Source organism: Pezoporus flaviventris, unplaced genomic scaffold (genome assembly GCF_033815535.1).
Source record: "Pezoporus flaviventris isolate CSIRO_AGI_PZ_B2104156 unplaced genomic scaffold, CSIRO_AGI_Pfla_v1 ptg000043l, whole genome shotgun sequence".
Taxonomy (NCBI): Eukaryota; Metazoa; Chordata; class Aves; order Psittaciformes; family Psittacidae; genus Pezoporus; species Pezoporus flaviventris.
In genome coordinates, this window is record NW_026892591.1 from 713505 (window position 1) to 736734 (window position 23230).

Genomic DNA, 23230 nt, shown 5'->3' on the forward strand with positions numbered 1-23230 from the left:
CCCTACAAGTGCCTGAGAGGAGGCTGGAGCCAGGAGGGGCTGGGCTCTGCTCCCAAGGAACAAGAGATGGGACAAGAGGAAACGGCCTCAAGCTGCACCAGGGCAGGTTTAGATGGAGCTGAGGAACAATTCCTGCCCCAGAGGGTGCTCAGGCATTGGAACAGGCTGCCCAGGGCAGGGCTGCAGTCACCGGCCCTGCAAGTGTTCACACAGCGTGGGGACGAGGCCTCAGTGCCATGGGGCAGTGGTGGCCTTGGCAGTGCTGGGAACGGTTGGACTGGATGGGCTCAAAGGGCTTTTCCAACCCAGGGGGTTCTGTGGTTCCACGATTCCATGCCCAGGCGAGGCAGGCAGCGGTGGGAGCTCACCTGGGCTTTGGCTGCATTAAAAGCTGAGTCCTCTGGCAAGGCTTTTTCCAGAGCAGCAGCCAAAAAGGTGCTTCAGGGCTGAGGCTGGAGCCTGCCAAGCCCTAATTAGAGCCGCTCGGCAGCGCAGCGGGGTGAGAGGAAACCTCGCCTCTGGAGGCCGGCATTTAAACTGCAGCGAAGTCATCCTGGGGACGTTGTTTGGGTGGGAGGGGGAGAACAGCTTCCCTCCGCTCAGAGACTCCCTGCCCCATCGGTGCTCTGCACCCCCAAAACCGCTTCCCAGCAGGATTCGCCGTGACCGGAGCAGATCCCTGGGTGCTTTTCTCTGCCCCGCTCTTCCTCTCGCCCTCTCTCCGCATTAACGTTAACTTTGGCCAAGAGCTTTTCCCACTGACCTACTGATCTTTCCTATTTCGGTCCCTGGAATTAAGGGATTGATGAGATTAACTTGTGCTAAAGCCTCCAGATCGGCTCTGGAGCGGGACGCCCAGGTAAGGGCACAATGGGCAGGAGGAGGAAGCCAAGCAGCGTGAGCATGGTTGGGTGGGTGCAGCACCCCCCGTGCTCGACCAACTTGGGTGCTTTCAGCCCCGCTTCTCCCCTCGCTGGGGTTTAGGACCTGCTGCGGTCAGGGCTGAGCAAGCGGTGATGCCCCGGTATCACCAGGCCCTGGACCGCTGTCAGTGCCGAAGCGGGCTCTGGCCACCACCTCAGCAGATCAAGGACTGTTACTTCCACAATATCCTAGTTTAGGGTGAATAATATCCCCAAACGGCCCCTTTTCACCCTAATTTAAACTCCCCCCAAAGGCAGGCTGCTTTTCTACCCCTGGGGACCCCCCACCCCTTCTCCATCCCTAGGTTCCATGTCCCCCCACCCCGTGGTCCCCCCTTGCCTGCAGCATCACATGAAACTCGGTATTTTTGTGGCTGGCAAGTTCAAAAAGATGGAGGCGAAGGGGGATGGATGGAGGGGGGGCAGGAAGAACCCGGCTTTGAAGGTACCTGGAGATTAACTCAAGGCCACGGTGGAGGCTCGGAGACTTTTAGAGCAAAACCTCATTAAGGCGGGAGCGGGGGGGGGGGGGGGGTGCGCGGGGGAGCAGGGAAATCTTCTAAGCAGGAGGAAAACTGTTTGATTCAGCAGAAACAAGGGGGAAAAAAAGGCCCCATCATGCCCCCACCCGCTCTGCTTTTATCTGTCCCAGGGGGAGCGGGTGGGATATGAAGCCTGCCCCTTCCCTCTTCCCTGTTTATCTCCTAATTACGACGCTGGAGATTCGGCAGCACCGCGCAGTGCCCCGAGCTGGTGCCGAGCCGAAGCCGGGGGTGAGGGCTGGGGGATGCCTGGGGATCTGCCCCCAGGCTGAGTACCCGGGGTGGCTGGGACCCACACAAGGCTGGGGGGGGGGGGGGCGAGCAGGACCCTCCTGCAGGCATCATCTGTGCAAGGAGCGGTGCCAGGGCTCTGCAGCCTGGCCCTGGGCACACGCTGCCTTTAGCCCCCAACCTCCTCCGGGGACCCCAGAAGCCAAAGGGGTGATGATGGGGTCGGTGGAGGCTGAGCATCCCCCGGAGGACACCCCTTCCCCAGGGCGGATGTTGTAGGGTACCCAGCACACTGCCCCTCACTGTGCTGCAGGCTGCTGGGATGGGGCTGGCAATGCCACCGGGATGCTCCATCCCACCCCACAGGCACCCACAGACACTGCCCAGGGCACAGCAGGGTCCATGCCCTCCTCACCCCCCCCAGCACCTAACGAAGGCTCAGCAGCGCTAATTGCTTGGGGCCACCCTTGGGGTGCTGGGTGAGGCCGAACGCCCCTTCCCTGGCCCAGCGGCAGCTCCATGGCCACGGCTCCAATTAGCCTCATTATCCCGCGTCGCCTCTGACGAAGGGGCAGGTAATTGCTGCGGCGTTGGGTGTCCCTTATGGCAGCGGCTATTGCATAAGTGCCAGGCAGGCGTTACGTGAGCGGGTCAGGCCAGCCCGGGGGCTCTGGTTACACCAGACCCACAGCCCCTGGCCCCACTGGGCACAGGGACAGCCCCACGGGGATGGTGGGTTAGATGCACCCCCACTGATGCCTCGGTTTCCCCCTTTGCACCACTCACCTGCCCTGTGTGCCCAGGCAGCACCCACTGTGTGCCCCAGCCCCACAGCACGGCCTTTGCATAACGAGTGCCGTGGGGCACTGACTCACACTGCTTCTGCAGGTCCACGTGCCCAGCACCATGCCAGATCCAGCAGCGGGCAGGGGCTGGCACAGGCAGCAAAGCCATGTCTGGCCCCCATGGTCTGAGGGAGGGGTCTGAGGGATCTGAGGGGTCTATGGCACTGGCCCCATCCAGTGCAATGGGGGAACCCTTATTCTGTGCCACTGGAGCACTCTGGCAGCGGGGTTGGGAAGAAGGGTGGCACCGGTGCCATGGAGAGGACAGAGTGGTGGGGTTCTCCATGGTGTTAACCCCACAGCCAGGGACACATTGACGCTTCGTAGGTGCAACCACCACAGCTCCCCTGCAGCCACCCTGTTCCTGCTGCCTGCACCCCTGGCACTGGGGGACAGGACCCTCACCTGGCCTTGGGGTTGGGGCTGCCTTGGGACATATCCCTGTCCTGGCACCCAAAGACGAGGTCTGGGGGCACCAACGCTGTGGCCCCCATCAGTGGGTTCACCCCGTGACCTGCTCCCAGCCAGGCAGGTCAGCCCTTCCCGACGGGAAACTGAGTCACAGTGAGGAGAAGCGACCTGGCAGTGCCCATGGCAGGGAGCCCATGGCAGAGCCACCGCAGTGGCCATTGCCCGTGGCTGTGCCAGGGCTCAGCGGGCACAGGGCAGCCCAGCCCAGCCCCGATGGGAGTTTGGTGGTCGCCAAGTCTGCGGGTGCAGGATGGGGTGATGCTGGTTCCCCTCTCGCTGTGTGGGGCGTGAGAGAGAGCAAACAGTGATTAAGGTGCAGTGGTGTCATCCCAGATTCCTGCTCACCTCCAGGCCAGCCAGGGGCTGATTGGGTCAATGCTGGCAGTGGAGCTGTGCCGGTGGTTGCCACTTTGAGGTGGCCACGGGCTGGCAGCACCCAGCATCTGTCCTGGCCCTGACGGCAGTCAGCAGCGAGGCTGGGCCAGGGAGGAGTGGAAGGAGAAGGGCTGGACCGTCACAGGGTGCCAGAGGTTTTCTTTCCTTGTCCATTCCCAGGGGCCATCTCCTTCCTGTGCTGCTGATACCTGGGGCTGCTGGTGCCACTGCAATGGGCTGGATCCAGCCCTGTGGGATGCATCCCCTGGCATCACCCGGGCAGGGGCAGGTCCCCGGCACTGAGCCCGACTCTGGCAGCACCCTGGCACCAAACAGCAGCTCTGGCCCCACTGCTTTTCCATCACTGGGAACGGCACCAGTCGATGCTGGGGTCAGTATCTCTGCACCAACTGGCTGTGAGCGTGGCAGCACCAGGCTCCACACCACACTGTGTGGAGAGGGAGACATTTAGGAGTGGTTCAGTGACCTCCAGTGCTGCCACTTCCAAACCAGCCCTGGGCGAGCGGAGGGGAGGCTGCTCCTCTCTTTGGAGCAAATGTTACACCAAGGACTCAACTGTCACCACCGCTGACCTGCCTCCACCTCAGTTCTGGCTTTGCTGGGTCCAGGACCCCAATTTAAAGCTGTCTGAGTCCGCAGGGTGAGACATTGAACAAGACAAAGGGGGTTCTGCTCTGCTGTAACCTCACACCTCCACTCCTGTGCCCCCCAAACCAGGGGGCTGAGTCCCAGACCCGCAGTGCCCACAGGCTGCTCCCGCTTACGTGACCCCACAGCATCTCCTTGTCCCCAGGAATTCCACGGTGTGAAGGGTTAAGGAGTCAGTGTCGGAGCGTGCGTGGGTCCGACATTGCTCACTGCAGGTGTGGTTGGTGCCATTTGTGTAACACCTGTGGGTTGCTCAGGGTGTATTTTCGCTCTCGCTCTGGCACGGTTTGGCCAAGGCTGTCCCAACATTGGCAACCGGGGCCGTGCTGGGCGAGCTGGCGACCGCCCGATGGGAGGGGCGAGCTCGCCGGGGCCCCAGAGAGTCCCCGCATTGCTCCCGGTCTCAGTTTCCCCATCTGTGAAACGGGGCTAATGAGGGTGACCTCCTTCAGGCAGCGGCCGTGACCTCCGGTGACAGGCAGCGGCCTCACGGGAGCGGTGGCGGTGGGAGCCGGGCTGGGATTGCAGGCTGAGCCTGGAGCTGCGCCCGCAGCACCGCGCTGGAAGCGGAGCCGGGGAGCACCGAGGCGAGCCGTCGGCCCGCGTCCCGTCCATGTGCGCATCCATGCGGAGCGCGGCGGGGGGGAGACGGGCGGAAAGCAGGGAGGGAAGGAGCGAACCCGACCGGCGACAGCAGCGGGCCCGTCCCCAGCCGCCATCAGCGAGATCACATCAGGCAGCAGCACTGGAGCGCGGCGCGGCCCCCGCTCCCGCTGCGGGGCAGAGCGGGACGCAGCTCGCACACGGGTGGGAGCGCACCGGCTGCCACCGCGGCTCCGCTGCCAGTGCGGGAGGATGGCTCCGAGAGCGGGGGGAGCCCCTCTGCCACCCGCCCGGCTCAGCCCCGGGCTTGGGGATGGACGCGGGTTGAAATCACCTCCTTCAGCCGCGCTTAAATGGTTGAATTGAAGGGTTTGGGGCTGTGGGGGATCTGCAGAGCCCATGTGCAAGGGCAGGGGAGGCCAGGGAGACACGCCACGCGTGATGGTGGTGGTGGGTACCATTTCTATCTCCATAGAATCATAGAATCACAGAATGGGTTGGGTTGACGGGACCTTAAAGCTCCTCCAGCTCCAACCCCTGCCCTGGAGCAGCTTGCTCCAAGCCCCTGTGTCCAACCTGCCCTTGAACACTGCCAGGGATGGGGCAGCCACAGCTTCTCTGGGCACCCTGTGCCAGCGCCTCAGCACTCTATCCGTGTTCATAGTGGATGCCCCCTCCACAGACAGCACATCTCCAGGCCATTACTACCATCCCCAGGATCCAGGCATTAGGGGACTGGAACTACATGTTTTAAGGTCCCTTCCAAACCAAACCATTGTATGATCCCTGGGTGCTCAGCAGCATCACTCAAAGGCACCCCTCGCACTCTGAGCCCATGACACAGACCAACCACCTCCCCCCTTATGGTGTGGCACCATGGGTCTCTGCTGACCTGGTGCAAGAGTTTCCCCACAAACCCCAGCCTTGCTGCTCTGTCCATGCTGAGACCTTGACATTGCAGCACAATACCTCCTTCTATGGTCCAGAGCCATCATTTCTCTACATTTATCACAGCAGCGTGTTGGAGCACCGAGAGGATACAACCCCAGGCCCGAAAGCCTTCTGTGTGAATCCCATCCCAAAGGATGGGGTGGCAATAGCTCTTGGAGCTCCCACTGCTTCCCCTGCACGCTGTGTGCACGCAGACCTGGCCAGACACCCCTTGGACCTCAGCATCCGCACCCTGATGTTGGGTCATGGTGGGGCTGCTCGGGGGGGGTCTCCACGCTTCCCACATCCCTCCAGCGCCGGGTGTCTGCACCTTCTCGCCCCCCCCCCCCCCCCCCCCGGCCCTATCCCGCCGGGTTGTGGGGTCCCAGAGCCGAGCAGGGCACCCGGTGGGGAGCAGCGGAGCCGCGCAAGGGCGAAGTGATTCAGCGGGACACGCAGCGGGCCCCGTGCCTGGGCGAGCCGGGGCAGGACCGGCACCGGCAGCGCCCTCCCAGGGGCGGGCAGCACCGAGCACCCCCCCAAGGTCCCAGAGCCGTGTCCCCCCTCCCAGCCCGGGGCGAGCGGACCCCGTGCAGTGCCCGTGAGCAGCGCTGAGCACCGGCCCGGTGGGAGCGGTGGGGACGGGGGGGGGGGGGGACGACGACGAAGAGAAGAGGAGAGGAGGAGGAGGAGGAAGGGCAGGAGGTGGGGCTGGAAGTGAAACCGATTTGGGGGGGGCGGAGCGGGCTCGTCATGTGAACGGCCGCATGCTCGGGCAGAAGTGGGTCAGCGGCGCGGCGGAGGGGCAGGTGCCAGAGCCGCCCGGTGCCTCCCGGTGTCCCCCCCCGCCCTCCCCACCGGTGCCGCCGCTCCCCGCCCCGCCGCAGGGACCCCCGGTGCCGCCCCATGCGCCCCCCGGCGCGGTCCTGAGCGCCGCTGGCCACGATGCGAGGTGAGTGCGGGGAGAGCGGGGGGCGGCTGCGGGGAGGCAGCGGCAAAAGTTGTCCCCGGTGGGGCACAGGGGGGACCCGCATCAGCCCCGCTGCGGACAGGGGGGGGTCCCGCGTGAGTCCCGCCGGGTTCTGTCCCGCTCCCCGCTTCATTAGGAATGAAATTGTTTGTTTTGCTTCGCTTTCCGACGCCGGCTTAAACCCGCTCTTAAGCTTTTCCTCGCACTAAACCCCTTAATCTCCTCTCCAATATGTTGCTCCCACCAGGGCTGGATTTATGGTTGTTTTTCCCCCCTTTTTCCCCCTTCCCGCTGCTTTGGGGGTGGTTTGGGGCCGGGCCGGTGCCGCCGGAGAGAGAGGGAAAAACCAGCCGCGATTTTGGCTGCCCCTTGTCCAGGGAAAGGGGTGAGTGGCGCCCGTGCCTGCCTGGATTCAGCCGTTCTGGTAAAGACGATTCCTACTTTTCATCCCTCCGCTTTGCAAAGCAGGCGGTTGGGAGGAGGAGGGAGGGAGGGAGGGAGGAAGGCTCCGGCGGGATGATCCACCGGGCCCGGTGATGGTGACGCAGTGGTGGCCGGACCCAGTGCATCCCGTGCCCGTGCCTGGTGGAGCTGCTGGGAGCACGGCTGGGACCTCGCACCCCAGGGTGGGATTTCCATCCCTGTTTTCCATCATCACCCACCATGCCCGAGCCCTTCACCCCACCAGGACCCGTTTCTGCACCTCCTTAGGTGTATTTTGGGGGTGCGTGTGCATAAATGGCACATTTTGGGGGTTGTATGTACTAGGGCATACATCTTGAAGCCCCTCATATGGGGTTTCCTCCCTCCTGGTGCGGCTGTGGGTGCTGCGACTCTGCCACCCGCCGCACTCTCATGTCATGGTGGTGCCAGGGTGAGGTGAGCCCCCATATCCCCTTCCCACCCCATGACATGCCGGGATTTCACCTTTATTAGTATGGAGGGCAGCATTAACACCTGCCTGGCGGATAACACCGGCTCCTATGCAGCACTTACACAGCCAGCGCTGGGTTTAATTAGCAGCTGGGTGAACTTTTCCTTTCTTTATATAAATGTCTTTCCTGCCCCCCAAATTCCTGCGTGTTGCCCCAGATTAAGCCCCCCACCCCCGTTGGTTTCACGCCATTTCCCCCCATCAGGTGTTTTTCCCGCAGTCCTGCCTGGCGCAGGGTCCCCATCTCTCGCCCAAGTGCCACGTTTGGTGACGATGCCCAAATGGATTCAATCTCCGTTTTCTCCCCCACAAAGGGCCACGGCTCTGCCCCTTTCCCCGGGGACCACAGCAGCTCCTTGCTCTTGTCCTTCCCCGCACGGCGGCTGCGCCAGGGCCGGGCGAGAGGCTTTGCCTTGTATAATCCTATAGGGTTTCCAGCCCTCCCGCTCGCTTGTTTTGCAAGCGGCGTGGCTCGGAGCGTGCGGTGGCTCGGCTGCCTTCCCGACTTGTCCTAGTGACCTAGATCTGTCATTGGAAAAATCAGAGAGGGTGGAGGAGGAGCTTCCCTGCCCGTTTCGGTAGCGTGCACACGCTGGCGCGGGCGAGGATGCCCGGCACGACGACGGCTGCACCCGTCCTGGGTACCATGGGATGGGGATGTCCATGCCCTTCAGTTCCCAAAAAGAAGGTTGGAGGAGAAAGGTGGCCATCGGCAGTGTGGGGTCCTGTGGGATCCAGGTAGCATTTGGGATCCTTGACCCCGATAACCCTGGGGAGCAGCAGCACATGGAGGGGGAGAGCAAAGTGATGGGGAGATGTTGGTCCTTTCCTTATGGGTTTACCCTCCAGCTTGGCCAGGGCTGTGCTGGCAGCATCCCTGCCTGTCCCTCCTCCCTGTCACGTTTAACTTTGAACTTGGCAGTGGCTATTTAAAGAGCTGCTGATGTCTCAATCACACTTGGTTTATTGGATGTGGTGAGCAGAGCCCCTCTCAGTGCCTTTATTTAGCCTCATGGAGATAATTCCCCCTGATTCAACTGTGGAGCCAGAGGTTTCTCCCACCACAGCCCAGTTTCTGCACACCCCACGCTGACTGCAGGTCCTCATCCCCACCACTGGCACCTTTGCCTCCTGTGCCAGACAACGTGCAGAGGGCTGGACCCTGCACCAGTGGCCTTGGTGCCGTGCTGTGCAGCGGGTGAGGCAATGAACCAGTGCAGCCAGGGCAGGAGCAAGGTGGCCGTGCGGACCCTCATCGCCTGCTGCTGCCTGGAGCGAGCTGCTTGCTGTGGGAAGCTTCCAAGCTGGGGACATGCACTGCACCGCAGGACAGGAAACAAACGGCTCCTTGGGGGTAGCTGTGAAGCCATCGGCTGCGTGGCCATGGGGTCACCGGGGCAGGGAGTGAGCAGCTGAGCCCGAAGTTTCCAGGACATCGGTGCTAATGTATGCAGGAACCGGTTCCCACGTCCAGCATCACCCAGCGCCGGGCTGGAGTTGGGTAATTCCCGTTTTCCTTCCTGCCCGCACAGCCCCGGTGCCGCCGGTGCCTCTGGAGCCGGAGCTTTGGCTGCAAACAGCCCCAGCCCAGCTGGGGTTACCCGCAGGGTGCATGGATGGGGATGGGATTTGCTAGCATCGATTGCGGGGTGCTGCAGTGCGGGAGCCTGTTTAAAAGCAAACCCAGCAGCAGATGTAAAGGGATGATCATTCCCTTTATTCACTTACTCATTCCTTCTGCACCTCCTTTACCCCACGGCCAACCATTCCCGAAATACAACGGTGCCTAATTGCTGTGGGGAAGCACAGAGGCTCCTGAAGGTGGGTGCAGTGGGGAGCAGCAACCGGGGCAGAGGCTGCTGCAGGGGATGAGGGAGCAGAGCTGGGGTTTGGGGCAGGGATGGAGATGTAGGATGGCATCGTGGGTCCCTGCTGTCCCCATGGGTCCCTGAGTGTCCCTGTGCAGCCTGGAACCGTCCTCCTCCCCCTGCTCTGGGTGCAGGGATGGGGATGCTGAGCCAGAGGGGACATGATGGTGGTGATGGAGCATCAGAGCATCCCAGTGCCCTGGCTGGGGTTGGGGGGTGAGGGAGGGCTGCGGGGCTGCTGTTAATTACCGGAGGTGCCCGTCCTGCAGCATCGATCGCGGCAGCAGGATGGGGCACAGACCTACTTTCCCAGCAGGTTCACTGGGTAATGAGCCAGGGCACTGGGGAAGCTGCCGGCCCTGCTCTGGCCACGGCAGCCAAGGGGGGATTTGAGGCAGGGATGGCCACAGAACCCCTTCCAAAACACCCAGAACGGGGCTCCCCAGCAAGGGGCACCGGGGGCCCGGGCATGGGTTTGTTCCCGTGGCTGTATCCTGACCCCAGCCCCATGGGTTGGAGGGGATGTGGGCTCTCAGGGGTCTGTGCAGAGGCTTTGCAGGGACCTCCTGGTGCCCCCCACCATTTTTTCCATCCCGCAGGAGTCCTCCCCTCTCAGCCAAGGGACACCCAGTCCCCATTGAGTTGGCTGGAGTCAGGGGCAGCTCCTCGCAGCACGTCCCAGGGCTCGGTAGGTGCTGAGGGCTTTGGGGAGACCCCCCTCAGCAGTGAGATCATAACAGCTGAGGGGAAGGATAGGGAGGAGGAGGAAGATGGGGCCGCTCATGGCTGCTGCACCACAAAGGGAGGGTCCAGACCCCCGTGGTCAGATCGGGCAGGGCCTGTCATGTTTTGGTGTGCAAGAGGATGTGGAGGTGATGGAGACGAGGGTGTCTGTCATGGGAGGCAAGGGGGTGGCAGGGGACCACGCAAGGGTGGACCTGCATCCTCCACAGAGACCCACAGCTCGGGGCAGCAAACGGGTGTCCCCAGGCTGAGGCATCACCCAAAAAATGCCCCAAAGGTCCCATCCGCAGGGCGGGAGGTCAGGATGCAGCCGCGGCTCCATCGCGGCGTGGCCATGGGAAGGGTTAACGGCTGCGGTGTTACACAAGCGCATGGGACCACGGGCAGAAAGTGTGTCAGTGGGACAGGATGGCTCCAGCCACAGGGCCACTGGACCAGGGGCCGGTTGTCACCATCAGAGCCGAGCCGGTGGCTGGACGGTGCCACGGTGCCACTTACATAAGGGCCAGGAGTTGGGCAAGAAGCGTTTACAGTGGGAGGAGAGCAAATACCGCGGCAGGGACAATTTAATTGCCGGCTGAAGACAAGAGTTTATTCCTTTTAACCCTTTTGTTTTATCCCCTGCTGCCCTGTTTTAGCCCAGCTCCAGTGGGGAAACTGAGGCACAGTGTGTGTGTGTGTGTATGTGGGGGGGGGAGCTGTGCCTGGTGTTTGGGGTTTGCTGCGATGTGAGATTTAGGGGATGCGGAGAGCACCCCACCAGCACCCACATCCCTCCCTGTGCTGCTGGGTTTGCCTAAGGGTGTTGTTTGGCCACCCCAGGGGCCATGTGGCCACGGCATGAGGGGACACTGAGGGAGCTGGCACCGTGATTCACGCTGTGCTTACAAACAGAGCGTCAATGAAACGCTGTTCTGGGCTGTAATTGCCACCGCGCCGGGGTTACGGCCGCAGCCCCACGGCGGTTATGTGGGGCGAACGTCTTAGGAGCGGGTCAGGTGCCGCTGGCAGCACAATGTGTAATTAGCAGGATGCTAATTAGAGCCCCAAAGGCTGCGGGCACCCAGCGAGCAGCAGGGGCTTCTGCTTCACAGCACCCAGGGGTGATGCTCGGCTCCGGAGGAGCCAGAACAACATCGCCCCCTGTACCCTGAGCTCTGCCGCGCTGGCTACAGGGGGCTCTTAGGGGAGTCCCCTCTGCCTGGAGCAGGGCTATGGGGACAGCGTTGGCATCGTTGTGAGCGGGTTTTGGGGTCCGTGCTCATTGGGTGCTGTGGGTACCAGGGCCACTCTCGCTCCGGCTGTGGTGCGGGCGCGTGGTGCCGGTAATTGCGGGGTCCGGCAGTATCGGCCGCGGGCGTGAGGGTGCGGTGTCACCGCGGTGCCTCACCCGCGCCTGCAATTACATTGCATAAGGAACCGACGCCGCTTCCTGCTGGGGGTGGCAGCAGCACCAGCATCACCCAGTGCCCCCCGAAGTGCCACCGCCTCCAGCCCATCCCCGGCCAGGGAGCTGGGGGGGGGGGGGCTCTCAGCCATCAGAGTTTAGTGGTGAGATGGGGGTGGCCACACGTCACCCTCCTGGTGCCTCCCAAAGGGCTGAGCCTGGGCTGCAATGCCGGTGCAGTTGGGGGTGCTGGGACTGGTGTGGCTGTGGTGATGCCCTGGCATCCCTGCCCACCCTGGGGGGGGGGGGGGGGGGTGGGGTGTCATCTCTGCTGCCCCAGGCCCAAGACTACAGCAGAGGCGCAGGCAGAGGAGGGACAGGGTGGGATGTGACCCCCTTGGGCTGGGGAGGGACAGAACGCAGTCCTGGGAGCTCAGCTTGGCAGCCTGAGGAGGAAGGGGTGAACCCCAAAATCACCCAGTGCATTTGGGGCAGGAGCTGAGCAGTGATGGGGGAGGGATCCATCCCTCTGCTCACAACCAGACTTGGGATGAGTCCTTCCCCGCTGTGGCTGGGGGACCGACGGCAGCCACTGCCCAGCGAGGCTTGGGTGACCCAGCCCAGCTTCCTTGAGCAGTCAGGGCTTCTTCTCAGCTCCTAGGGGTGACGGTTGGCTCCAGAGCCCAGGAGGGACCCCAGGACACAGCCAGGTGCAGGCGGTGCTGGCCCTGCACTGGGGCTGTCACTCGCAGGAGCAGCCTCCAACCACGACCAGAACCGGTCATTCCCAGGGGAGAAGAGAGGCAGAAGGGAATTACCCGAGCTGAGGATTTGCACAGGCCCAGGAGATTTGAAACAACCATAATCTGGCTGCGGGGGTTATTTTGGCGTGGCTGCCCAGCACCCTCGAAAGCGATGCCAGGATGAGCCCGGCTGGTGCTGGAGCAGGGATTAGAGGGTGCAGAGATGCTGAGAGGCACGTACGAGTCCCGGGGGTGCCCCACGCCCCCCCTCCCGGTGTGTGTGGGGCGGGCAGAGGCAGCCCAGATCTGGGGCAGCTGGAAAATGAGGAGGACGAAGCCTATTAGCAGCTCAGTGCCAGCGAAGCAGAAGCGGGAGGGAAGAGGATTTGCGGGGGGAAGGGGACCGGGACCTTGAGCTGGTGATGGCTGCATCAGTCCTGGGTTTAGGAGGAGCTGGCAGGGGGGCAACGGGGCCCCTGGACCCCCTGCTTGGGCCAGACCTCTATGAGGAGAGCCAGGGGATGGGGATGGTGCCTGTGCCAAGGATGTCCCTGTCCTGGATGCCCCTCAGTGGGCTCACACTGAAAAATAAGGGGAATGGTTCCAAAACGGGGTCCCAGGCAGATTGGTCCCCAAACACCCTTGTAGATCAAAAGGCTTTTCTGCCTGTCTCTTGCTGGAGAGGATGGTGGAGCAGCTGGGGGCACCCCACACCCTGTGAAGGCTCTCTCTGATGCCCAAGCATCCTTGCGGGAAGGGCTGAGCTGCAGCAGTTCCGGCTCTCGTGCCTCAGTTTCCCCCCCGTCCCAGCGGGAGGGCATCTCCCTCCCTCAGTTCAGTGGTGACCGTCATTAACACCGTGGTTTCCCCTCCTTTTCCCCTCCGCCGCAGCCCAAATCGAGGTGATCCCGTGCAAGATCTGCGGAGACAAATCCTCAGGGATCCACTATGGCGTTATCACCTGCGAAGGCTGCAAGGTGAGCCCGGGGCTGCCCGGAGATGGGAGCCGGCGGGTGCGGGGCCATGGGGTCGGTGTCTCGCCGGGCGCTTTCCCAACACATCCCTGTCCCGTGCAGGGATTTTTCCGGAGGAGCCAGCAGAACAACGCCAGCTACTCCTGCTCCCGGCAGCGGAACTGCCTGATCGACCGCACCAACCGCAACCGCTGCCAGCACTGCCGCCTGCAGAAATGCCTGGCGCTCGGCATGTCCCGCGATGGTGAGTCCTGCCCCAGCGCCTTCCCCCTCCTCCTTGTGGTGGTGAGGTGGGGCTGGGCTCTGCTCCCAAGGAACAAGGGATGGGACAAGAGGAAACGGCCTCAAGCTGCACCAGGGCAGGTTTAGGTGGAGCTGAGGAACAATTCCTGCCCCAGAGGGTGCTCAGGCATTGGAACAGGCTGCCCAGGGCAGGGCTGCAGGCACCGTCCCTGCAAGTGTTCACACAGCGTGGAGACGAGGTGACGTGGGTTAGCTGGCACAGGGTGCCCAGAGAAGCTGTGGCTTCCCCATCCCTGGCAGTGTTCAAGGCCAGGTTGGACACAGGGGCTTGGAGCAAGCTGCTCCAGTGGAAGGGGTCCCTGCCCGTGGCAGGGGTTGGGACTGGGTGAGCTTTAAGGTCCCTTCAACCCAACCCACTCCATGATTCTGTGATTCTATGGAACCACGCACGCCTCCGGGAGCCAGGACCCATCCCAGGGCAGGGGGTGGTCCCGGCTGATGCTCTGCGGGGTGGAAGCCGCCCTGATGCTGCTCTCTCCCCCCGGCAGCGGTGAAGTTTGGCCGCATGTCAAAGAAGCAGCGGGACAGCCTCTACGCCGAGGTGCAGAAGCACCAGCAGAGCCAGGAGCAGAGCGGGGGCACCAAGGATGAGCCTGAGCCTCTGAGCCGCGTCTACACCACCAGCGTCAGCAGCGGGCTCTCGGACCTGGACGACATCTCCACGCTGTCGGACGGGCTCCTCTTCGACTTCCCCCTCACCCCCGATGGCAGCAGCACCTACTACAACCTCGACCTGCTCGCCTCGGCGCAGCCCTCGCCCGACCAGTCCAGCCTGGATGTGGCCGATGCCACGCTCATCAAGCAGGAGTCCATCTACGAGCTGATGCTGGAGCCAGCCCTGTTCGCGCACGGCGCGCTGGAGGGTGCTCAGCTGGCGGCTGATATCTCCGTCCTCGAGATCGGTGAGTGTTGGTGCGCGAGGCCGGGCACGCTTGGGGTGTGCAGCCCTGGGCATGGTGCTGGCTGCAGCCCCGGGCACCTTCCAGTATGAATCCAGCCCTGGGTGCCCACATTGTGCTGGGCACGGTCACAACAAGCCACCGACCCAGCCTCGGCTCTCAGAGCAGCCCCGAGCGCATCCCTCCTCCAGGCTGAGCGCTGATGGAGCTCAGCACAATGAAGCTCACCCTGAGCGTGCCTTGGGAACAGCCCCATCTGTCCTCATACCCCCGGGACACCACGCATGAGCCCCTCCAGCCCCAGCAGCTCCCATAAGGAGGACCCAGGAGAGGACGGTGTTGGGGTGTGAGGCTTGGGGGTCCCCGGGGCTCACCCCGCACTGCCCTCACCTTGCAGACCGGGTGGCCCAGAACGTGGTGAAGTCCCACCTGGAGACGTGCCAGTACACAACAGAGGAGCTCAAGCGCCTGGCGTGGAGCCTCTACTCCCCCGAGGAGGTCCGTGCTCTGCAGAGCAAGGTGAGCACTGCTCTGTGGCCCCCACGGCTCCCCAGTGCTGCAGCAGCCCCCAGCAAGGGCCACTGCTGTCCCCCGGTGCTGTGCTGAGGCAGGGGTGAGGGTGGGGAGGATGAGGAGGGTCAATCACTGCTCCGGGATCTGCTGAAGCCCAATCCCGGGAGGCGGATGCGGTGGCAGTCACATCCTGGGTGTCCTCATGCCAGCACCCACCATGGATGGCCTGTGTCCCTTCCCTGCCCCGTGCAGTGGGATGGGGGGGAGCAGTGGATGGGGTGATGGAGCCCTAAGGGCTGTGCCCGCTCTCCGGCAGAGCTGCGAGGCCATGTGGCAGCAGTGCTCGCTGCAGATCTCCAACGCCATCCAGTACGTGGTGGAGTTCGCCAAGCGCATCGACGGCTTCATGGAGCTCTGCCAGAACGACCAAATCATCCTCCTGAAAGCCGGTAAGAGCAGCGCCCCGGCCGTGCCCCTCTCCTGTCCCTGCCAGACCCCTCATGACCCCGAAAACTCTCCCAAGCAGCGGCCAAAGGCACATCATAGAATCATCACTGAATGATTTATGTTGGAAGGGATCTTAAAGCTCCTCCACCTCCAACCCCTGCCACGGGCAGGGACCCCTTCCACTGGACCAGCTTGCTCCAAGCCCCTGTGTCCAACCTGGCCTTGAACACTGCCAGGGATGGGGCAGCCACAGCTTCTCTGGGCACCCTGTGCCAGCGCCTCAGCACCCTCCCAGGGAAGAGCTTCTGCCTAAGAGCTCATCTCAGTCTCCCCTCGGGCAGGTTCAAGCCATTCCCCTTGGTCTGTCCCTACAGGCCCTTGTCCCAAGCCCCTCTCCAGGTTTCCTGCAGCCCCTTTAGGCACTAGAAGGATATGTATATCCCATCTTTCCTCTTGGCTAGTGCTTTCCTTTCAGGATCTCTCCTCCACCCTGGTTGCCTCCTGGCTTAAAATCAGTGCCTGGGGAGCAGGTGCTGGGCTAGAAGGAGTTGAAGGTCGTGTTTAAAGGTGATGGGATAGAGAGGGATGTGAGGAGTGGCCACTCCAGGCAGAGCCTTTTCTCCATGGGCACCCTCAAGTAAATGTCCCTCAGAACCCGGGATGGAAATGAGCACACTTGGTTTCCCACCAGGAAAAGCTGTGCTGGGAGGGAGAAGAGGAAAGGTTTGGCCTCTTCTCCTGGCAAGACACTGGGGAGAGGAGGACAACAGCAGCGCACACCCGTGTCCCCCCAGTCTGCCTGGCCAGGGAGCTCAATGTGCAAAAGCCCCCACATGCCTAAAACCCTCTTAGTTCCTAAGTGTTGAAGGCTTGGGAGCTAAGGGCAGAGGGAGACATGTGCCAGCATCCCGGCAGGGTGCTGTATCCCAAAGCCAGAGCTGGCCGTGCCCGACGCACTGGAGTTTAACTCGTTCTTTCCTTTCTCCCTTCCATTTCCTTTCCATGTCTTTTGTTTTCACCCTCTTCCCCTCTCGGTGCTCCACCATGATGTTGATGGATCTCTCTGGCTGGCTGCAAATGATGGATCTTATTTCCCTTTGGTGAAATATTGTGGTCACGATTGGAAACCTAAACATAAAAAAACCACCCCAAAAACCAACCCCCCCAACCGGGATTTATTGGAAATCATCATTCTGCTCTTGGGAATGGACTTCAAACCTGCCCTGCGGGCTTTCTTCTGCCTTATATTTGGTCCTGGGATGATGGAAACCCCCTGCCCTTGTCTGCGCTCTCTCTGCCTATGTCAGGTTGCCTCGAGGTGCTCCTGATCCGCATGATCCGCGCCTTCAACCCCTTGAACAACACCGTGCTCTTCGAGGGGAAGTTTGGAGGCATGCAGATGTTCAAGTCCCTCGGTAAGAGCCTCTCAGGGCTCTCCTCCCCTTTTCCTCTCCTTCTGCCACCCGGACAGGGCTGGGTGAAAAGCAGCATCCCCATGGCTGGGCGGGTGAGACCCTGCTGCATTTGCCCCCCCGCTCCCATTGGGATGGGGTTGATGTGCGCCGTGGTTGGGACGCGCTTTCTGCCCTGGTCTGAAGCCCCGCGATGCTGGGGACCCCCCTTCACCCATCTCATCTTCCGAAAGCTTTCCGAGCCTCGGGTGCTGCCGGGGGTGACGTCCCCCTCTTCCCTGCTGTCCCCCATCAGGCTGTGACGACCTCATCGGTGCTGTCTTTGAGCTGGGGAGGACCCTGTGCCGCCTGCAGCTATCGGATGAGGAGCTCGCCCTCTTCACCGCCGCCGTTCTGCTCTCCCCGGGTATGGGGGGACCCTGCAGCCGGGGAGGGGGGTGCCTCGTGCCAAAGCTGGGGAGAGAGCACCCATACATCTCAGTGCTGCTTCCTTGGTGGGTGACTTAAAGGGAGGAGGCTGGGGGAGACCCCCGTGCTGTTTCTGACCTGCCATCTCCTGCAGATCGGCCCTGGCTGACCGAGTCCAAGAAGGTGCAGAAGCTCCAGGACAAGATCTACGTGGCCCTGCAGCACGAGATCCAGAAGAAGCACTCCGCTGAGGACAAGCTCTCGAAGGTAGTGGTGATGCATGCATGGAGCCAGGTTGGGGCAAGGGGAGGTGTCTCAACTGGTGGAGGTGGCTGTGCTGGAGCTCATGGGCAGTGAGCCCTGGGACCTGTGGAAGGGGAATTTCCCTTTGCAGTGCAGGCAGAGGCATCCTCACCGCAGGCAGCCCCGTGCCACTGGACCTGGCAGTGTGTCGGGAAGCGGGTGTTTGGAGCAAAAGGAGCCAGTTCAGGAACGCTTTGGGCAGGATGGAGCTGGGATGGAGAGTGGGACATTGAGGGCTCCTTGGGTCTGGTTGTCCTGCAGAAAGATGTGGGTTGGGAGGCAAAGCCACGCTGCTGCCAGGCTGCCCAATGGTGGAAGTTGTGCACGGTGCCAGTGGTCCCCAAACCCACCTACTTGTCCCCAAGGGAAAGGATCTTAACCAGGACCCCCATGGTCACCAGCTCCTCCTTTCCCTGCAGATGGTTTCCAAGCTGCCCTTGATGAAGACCATTTGCAACCTGCACTTGGACAAGCTGGAGTTTTTCCGTCTCCTGCACCCGGAGACTGCCATGAACTTCCCACCCCTCTATAAGGAGGTCTTCAACTCGGAGCTGCAGTACAGTGACCCACGGGAGAGCTAAAGCAGGGAGCCACAGGCCCTCTTCGAGTTCCCCAGAACTTGGAAGCAAACTAAACTTCAGAGGTTTGGGGAAGTTTATTTAAGTCAAATAATCAAACTCAAGAGAACCCCGGGTGCTGGGGTATATCCCAGCCCCATTTTCCTCGCTGTGGATTGCGATAGCTCTTGAATGTAAAGCACCTTGAAGGAAAAAGCAAACGGACTTTGCCATACCAGTGAAATGAATGTGAAATCCCTGCTCGGGAGAGGAGATGCTCCTGGCAGTGGTAAGGGACCGGCTCCTCCGGGCAGCACAGGAGGAGGGAGCGGTGCGGCCCTGCCCGCTGTCCTGGCTGCTTTCTCCACCCCTGGGTTTTATTTTTTACTTTTAAGTATTGTTTTTATTTTATTTTATTTTATTTTTTTATTACCCAAACACAAGGCGTGGGATAAAGAAGGGGCAACGCAGGCCTGGCTGGCCGGGAGTGAGCCAGGTCGGTGGCGGCAGCTTTGGGCTCCCACCTGGAGCCAAAGAGAGGGTGAAGGCAGAGCCTTTGCTTTATTCCTTCTCCCACGGGTGCAGCGAGCCCATAGGACATGGGGTGACCTCAGGAGCTTGGCTGTGGCTCAGGGTGGGATTTAGCACAGGATTTTCCCATGAAGGAGGCGAGCTCTGCAGGTCTCCATGCCCTCCGTCGCGGCATTCTCCCAAACGCCCATCCAGCTGGTGCTTGGAGCTGATCCGGCACATCCACCCGCCTCCTGCCACCTTTCTGCATCCCAAGTGCTTTCCGAGGAGGGGCTTTGCCCTTGGGACTGTGGCTGCTGCACCCGGGAGGCAGCTGCAGGCAGGGATGCAGGCACAGGGGCTCGGTGCCTGACTGCGCGTCGGAGCAGGCAGGGGCTCTTTTGGTGCTGGCTCTTGCGTGCAGTTCTCTTATCGAGACCCACAGCTCAGCACCCAGAGGAGGTTTTGTGGCCTTTCCTCTGCCCAGCCCACAGCCAGGTCCCCAGTTCCCACGCTGGGACCATTGGAAGCATGGCCATGGCTGCTGTTGCAGGTTGAGTTGGACTCAGGCTTTCACTCCAAGGAGCTCTGTTATGTTGGGGTTTGTTCTCTATTTAGCAGGACCTGGGAGCTTTTTAGGAGGAGAAACTGCCCATTGGGGTCAAGGGGAAGTGAAAGGTCCTTATTCCTTCCCTGGAGTGGTCAGGACCTGCTGCTCTGAGCTTGGGAGGCTCAGAAGGTGAAGAAGGGATGGATTCATGGGGTGATGCTGCGATAGCCCACAGCCGGCAGGGACACTTGAGGGACTCCATGGCCAGGCTCTGCACATGGTTTTTCTGTCCCTGTTCCTGTTTGTCCTACAGCAAATGCCAAAAGCTATAGGGAAAAAACCTGCTCCGAGGCAGCCCCCGTTTCTGCTGACAAAGGGCTAAAATCCCAAGCCCCATCCCTGCTTCACGTTGATTCCTCGTGCGTCCAACGCTGTCCTCTGGCAGCTCGGATCATCTCCAAGTGTGAGCCGAAGACCTTCAGTTCCATAACTGCATCCCTTAAACTAAGCCAGCAGCTTTCTTAGCCATGTAGGGGATATTCATGTTTCCAGTTTAAAGACCTATGGAAAACCGTGGACCAACCTTAACCAGGAAAGGCTCACCAGGAAACCAATGGGATTTTTGCTTTGGTATAAGGCAGAGAAAATTTAGGGACCGTGCTATTCCCTGGCAGCTGCCACCCACCACATACAGCCCTGTGCTTTCTGGTTTTGCTAACCACTGTTTGAACTGCTTCTCAGAGCATATTGGAGTTGGTCAGCCTTGTTTCTCCTCCCAAAGGCACTGGAGCCCAGGTCCCTGGTGAAGGTTGCTGATGCTGAGTGCCAATGTGTTGTTCTCCAGTGCAGTGTTCGCCGGGGTGGGGATGCACCGTGCTTGTTTCCTGACCCTCTTGGATCCTAAAGGCTTGGACAGGAGTGAGAAGTCAGCACTGCCTTGTTCATCTAGAGGGTTGTGCCTTTTCCTGAAGCATCATTTCTGACAGCACCGTTCGCTTCCTGGCTCCTCTCTGCAGGGAAAAGCACTCAAGAAGACCGATGTGCTTTGAGGAAGGGGCTCTTGCCCCCTGTTTCTGCAGGACAGCAGCACTCCCTTGGAGGAAACAGCCTCGGGTGGTTTGAAATGCTTGGGGGGGGGGGGGGGGGGGAAGCACACACACCTTTATTTATGTCCTCAGCATCCGTCAGCCAACATGCACCAATGGTCAATGTCACTGTTCTCATTTCATCTGGCAAAGAAACCAAGAAAGCACCTTAAATCGGGAGAAGACGGAGCCCTTGCCACAGCACCCACCTCACGGGAGAGATTCGGGATTCTGAGCAATAAGGGATTCCTGTGGGGAATCTCGGGAAGACTCGAAGCATTAAATGTGTGTAACTCAACCTGCCAAACTGTGGGAACCTGCACTTTGAAGTTCTCTTTACAGGAACCGACTTGTCTCCTGCCTGGCACGGGTGGCACGCGTTGGAAGGGGTGACAGGGACCCCCGGAGCACCTCTGGGGCTGCAGCCCCTGCTTTCAGCCACGGTGGCTGTGCCAAGGTCCCTCACGCTCGCCCTGTGCCACCGAGAGCAGTGGCTCTGCAGAGGCAGGCATCGAGCTTGTAGGGAAGGAGCGAATGGAAAACCCTGGGTAGAAATTGCCTGGAAAAGGGAGATTTCCGCTCTCCCTGCACCGGAGCTGCGTGGGGCTGGGGGAGATGATGGATGGGAGCCCCCAGCCCCCCAGCTTCAGGTCCTTGGTGTCTCGGGGTCGTTGCCATCCCGCTGACCTGCGATGTCCAGTGGTTCCTGTGAGCGGGGCAGCCTCAGCACGAGGGATGGCTCTTGTCCAGACGCAGATGCATTTTGTGTTTGTTCGCTCTGGCAGTTTAGCTGAGTGTGCATTTCCACCTCCAGAACCCTCACACTGTGTATAAAAATGGATAAAATATATATATATATAATATATTCTTGTGAATGTTGGTGCAAAAGAGAAAACTATCTAAAGTTTCAGTCGGTTTTATGTTCTTTTTTTATCTCTATGAATGAAAGGAAGGAATGGAAACCACTTTTCTTTCCGTTCAGCACCCTCCACACCCACCTACCTGTAGATACCAACAGGTTTTCTGGAACTGTTTTTAGATGTAGGCAGATGCTTCTGTTCTCATGGAATGTTCTGTCGTGTAAGATTGTAATTTCTATTTTTTTAAAGAAAAGCAAAGAACTAAATAAAACGTCCTCTTTCGGACCAGTCAGCTTGGAAGGGAGGGCAGGGGAGGGAGAAACGGTTATTTAAGGACAAAGGTGTTGTCTGGATTTTGGATGACATTCAATAAAAAGTAATATAATGTATGGACAAAAGAAACAACCAACCCAACCCTTTCGTTTTGAGGTGTGTTCCATAGGTTTAGCGATGTGTACTGCACAGAATTCACAGGAATTGAAATAAAGTCTGTTTTAGCAGGTAACAAAATGAATAATGTTGGGAACAGTGACTGGGATTCCAGACTCTTAGCAAGGGTGAGAGTGGTTGGAGCAAGCTGCTCTAGTGGAAGGTGTCCCTGCCCGTGGCAGGGGTTGGAGCTGGGTGAGCTTTGAGGTCCCTTCAACCCAAACCAGGCTGGGATTCGACGGTTCTTGGTTCACTTAAAGGCAGGCACACACTGGTGTGAGCAGGGGAAGAGGTGGGGTTTGTCTGCCATGGGTGTGCGTTGGGTTCAGAGCACTTGCAAGTGCTTCCCAAGCACTGTGCATCATCCTCCAGCCAGAGCATTCCGAGGGAGACCCAAGATCCAGGAGGGACTTCATCTAGGAAACCTGTTCAAGCAGCACCAAGCACCTGCCTGTGCTGGGGACCCATTCTGGGCCAGAGGGTACATGGATTCAAACAGTGCCCAGGCCCAGGAGGGAGGGAAGGAAGATGCACACCCCGGATAAAAGGATGCTAGGACTGCAATGCGAGGACTCCTCTCCATCAGGATGCAGACAGTTCAAAGGTACCTCTCGGTATTAAGCATGCAAAGCTCATCCTGATTCCCCTCTGCTTCACCTGGGGGCACACTCCCTGTGCAAATCCAGAGCAGCTGAGTCCCTCAGCACCATCAGGATCTGTCGGGAGCTGTTTGGAGCTGTGGAGCAGAGCAATGCGAAGGAATCCTTGTACCTGCAGGTAACTTGCAGGCTCAGTAAATCCTCGGCCTCACCTCACCAGCTCCACAATGGTGCTGTTCTGCCGTGCCCAGGATCAGCACACGTCCTCCTCATGGGTCCCACGTGCAGAGTTTCTATATCGCAGGATAAAACCTGGCTGCAACCAAGAGATGGGAACAGCAACGAACACATTTCTCCATGGTAAGTTATCTTTAATAAAATCAATAAAACTCGGGAAATCTGCTTTAAAAATCCTTGCAAAAAGCTACTCCTTCAACCGTGTTTGTGGAAAATGAACTTTCAGTTCCACTGTTAACAGCAGCGGACGAACGGGCTCTGCAGGACCCTGGAACACCAAACACTAAGCAGCGGCAGGATGGGACCACCCGAGTGTGTCCGTCCCACATGGAGCACAGCGAGGACGGGAGCTGCCTGCATTGGGGGGCTCTGGGTAGCCGATGTCCCCGTCCTTGGGTTTTGCCATCCCACTGTCCATCACCTTCCCCCCACTGCCTCATCCCTGCTGTTGGCCACACGTCTCCAGCAGCGCTGGATTTACTGGGGCGGAGTGACCTCTACTGGTTTATAGCTGGAATATTCCCCGCGTGTCTGTGATAATGGAATGGTTTAGGCTGGAAGGGACCTTAAAGCTCATCCAGTGCCACGGGCAGGGACCCCTTCCACTGGAGCAGCTTGCTCCAAGCCCCTGTGTCCAACCTGGCCTTGAACACTGCCAGGGATGGGGCAGCCACAGCTTCTCTGGGCACCCTGTGCCAGCGCCTCAGCACCCTCCCAGGGAAGAGCTTCTGCCTCAGAGCTCATCTCAGTCTCCCCTCTGGCAGGTTCAAGCCAGTCCCTTGTCCCTTGTCCCAAGCCCCTCTCCAGGTTTCCTGCAGCCCCTTCAGGCACTGGAGCTGCTCTAAGGTCTCCCTGGATGATGTTTCTCAACGGATGGAGACAGGAGGCCTCCCAAAACATCTGCCCAGC

At 60.3% G+C, this 23230-nt stretch overlaps 1 protein-coding gene across 1 annotated transcript; it reads left to right on the top strand.

Annotated features, from left to right (window-relative positions):
- Positions 1-6344: 6344 nt before the first annotated feature.
- LOC133276165 (nuclear receptor ROR-beta-like) lies at positions 6345-18376 on the top strand. Its single transcript, XM_061466730.1, has 10 exons — positions 6345-6541; positions 13127-13212; positions 13312-13453; positions 14001-14414; positions 14809-14930; positions 15241-15373; positions 16679-16786; positions 17079-17189; positions 17346-17458; positions 17914-18376. The coding sequence occupies exons 1-10, from the start codon at positions 6535-6537 to the stop codon at positions 18073-18075; spliced, it is 1398 nt and encodes a 465-aa protein (XP_061322714.1). The 5' UTR covers positions 6345-6534; the 3' UTR covers positions 18076-18376.
- The last annotated feature ends 4854 nt before the right edge of the window (positions 18377-23230 follow it).

Excerpts from the sequence above, each read along its gene's own strand:
- LOC133276165 (XM_061466730.1), top strand. Across the intron at positions 14,415-14,808 it reads TATCTCCGTCCTCGAGATCG|ACCGGGTGGCCCAGAACGTG; the intron begins GTGAGTGTTGGT and ends CTCACCTTGCAG. Across the intron at positions 15,374-16,678 it reads AATCATCCTCCTGAAAGCCG|GTTGCCTCGAGGTGCTCCTG; the intron begins GTAAGAGCAGCG and ends TGCCTATGTCAG.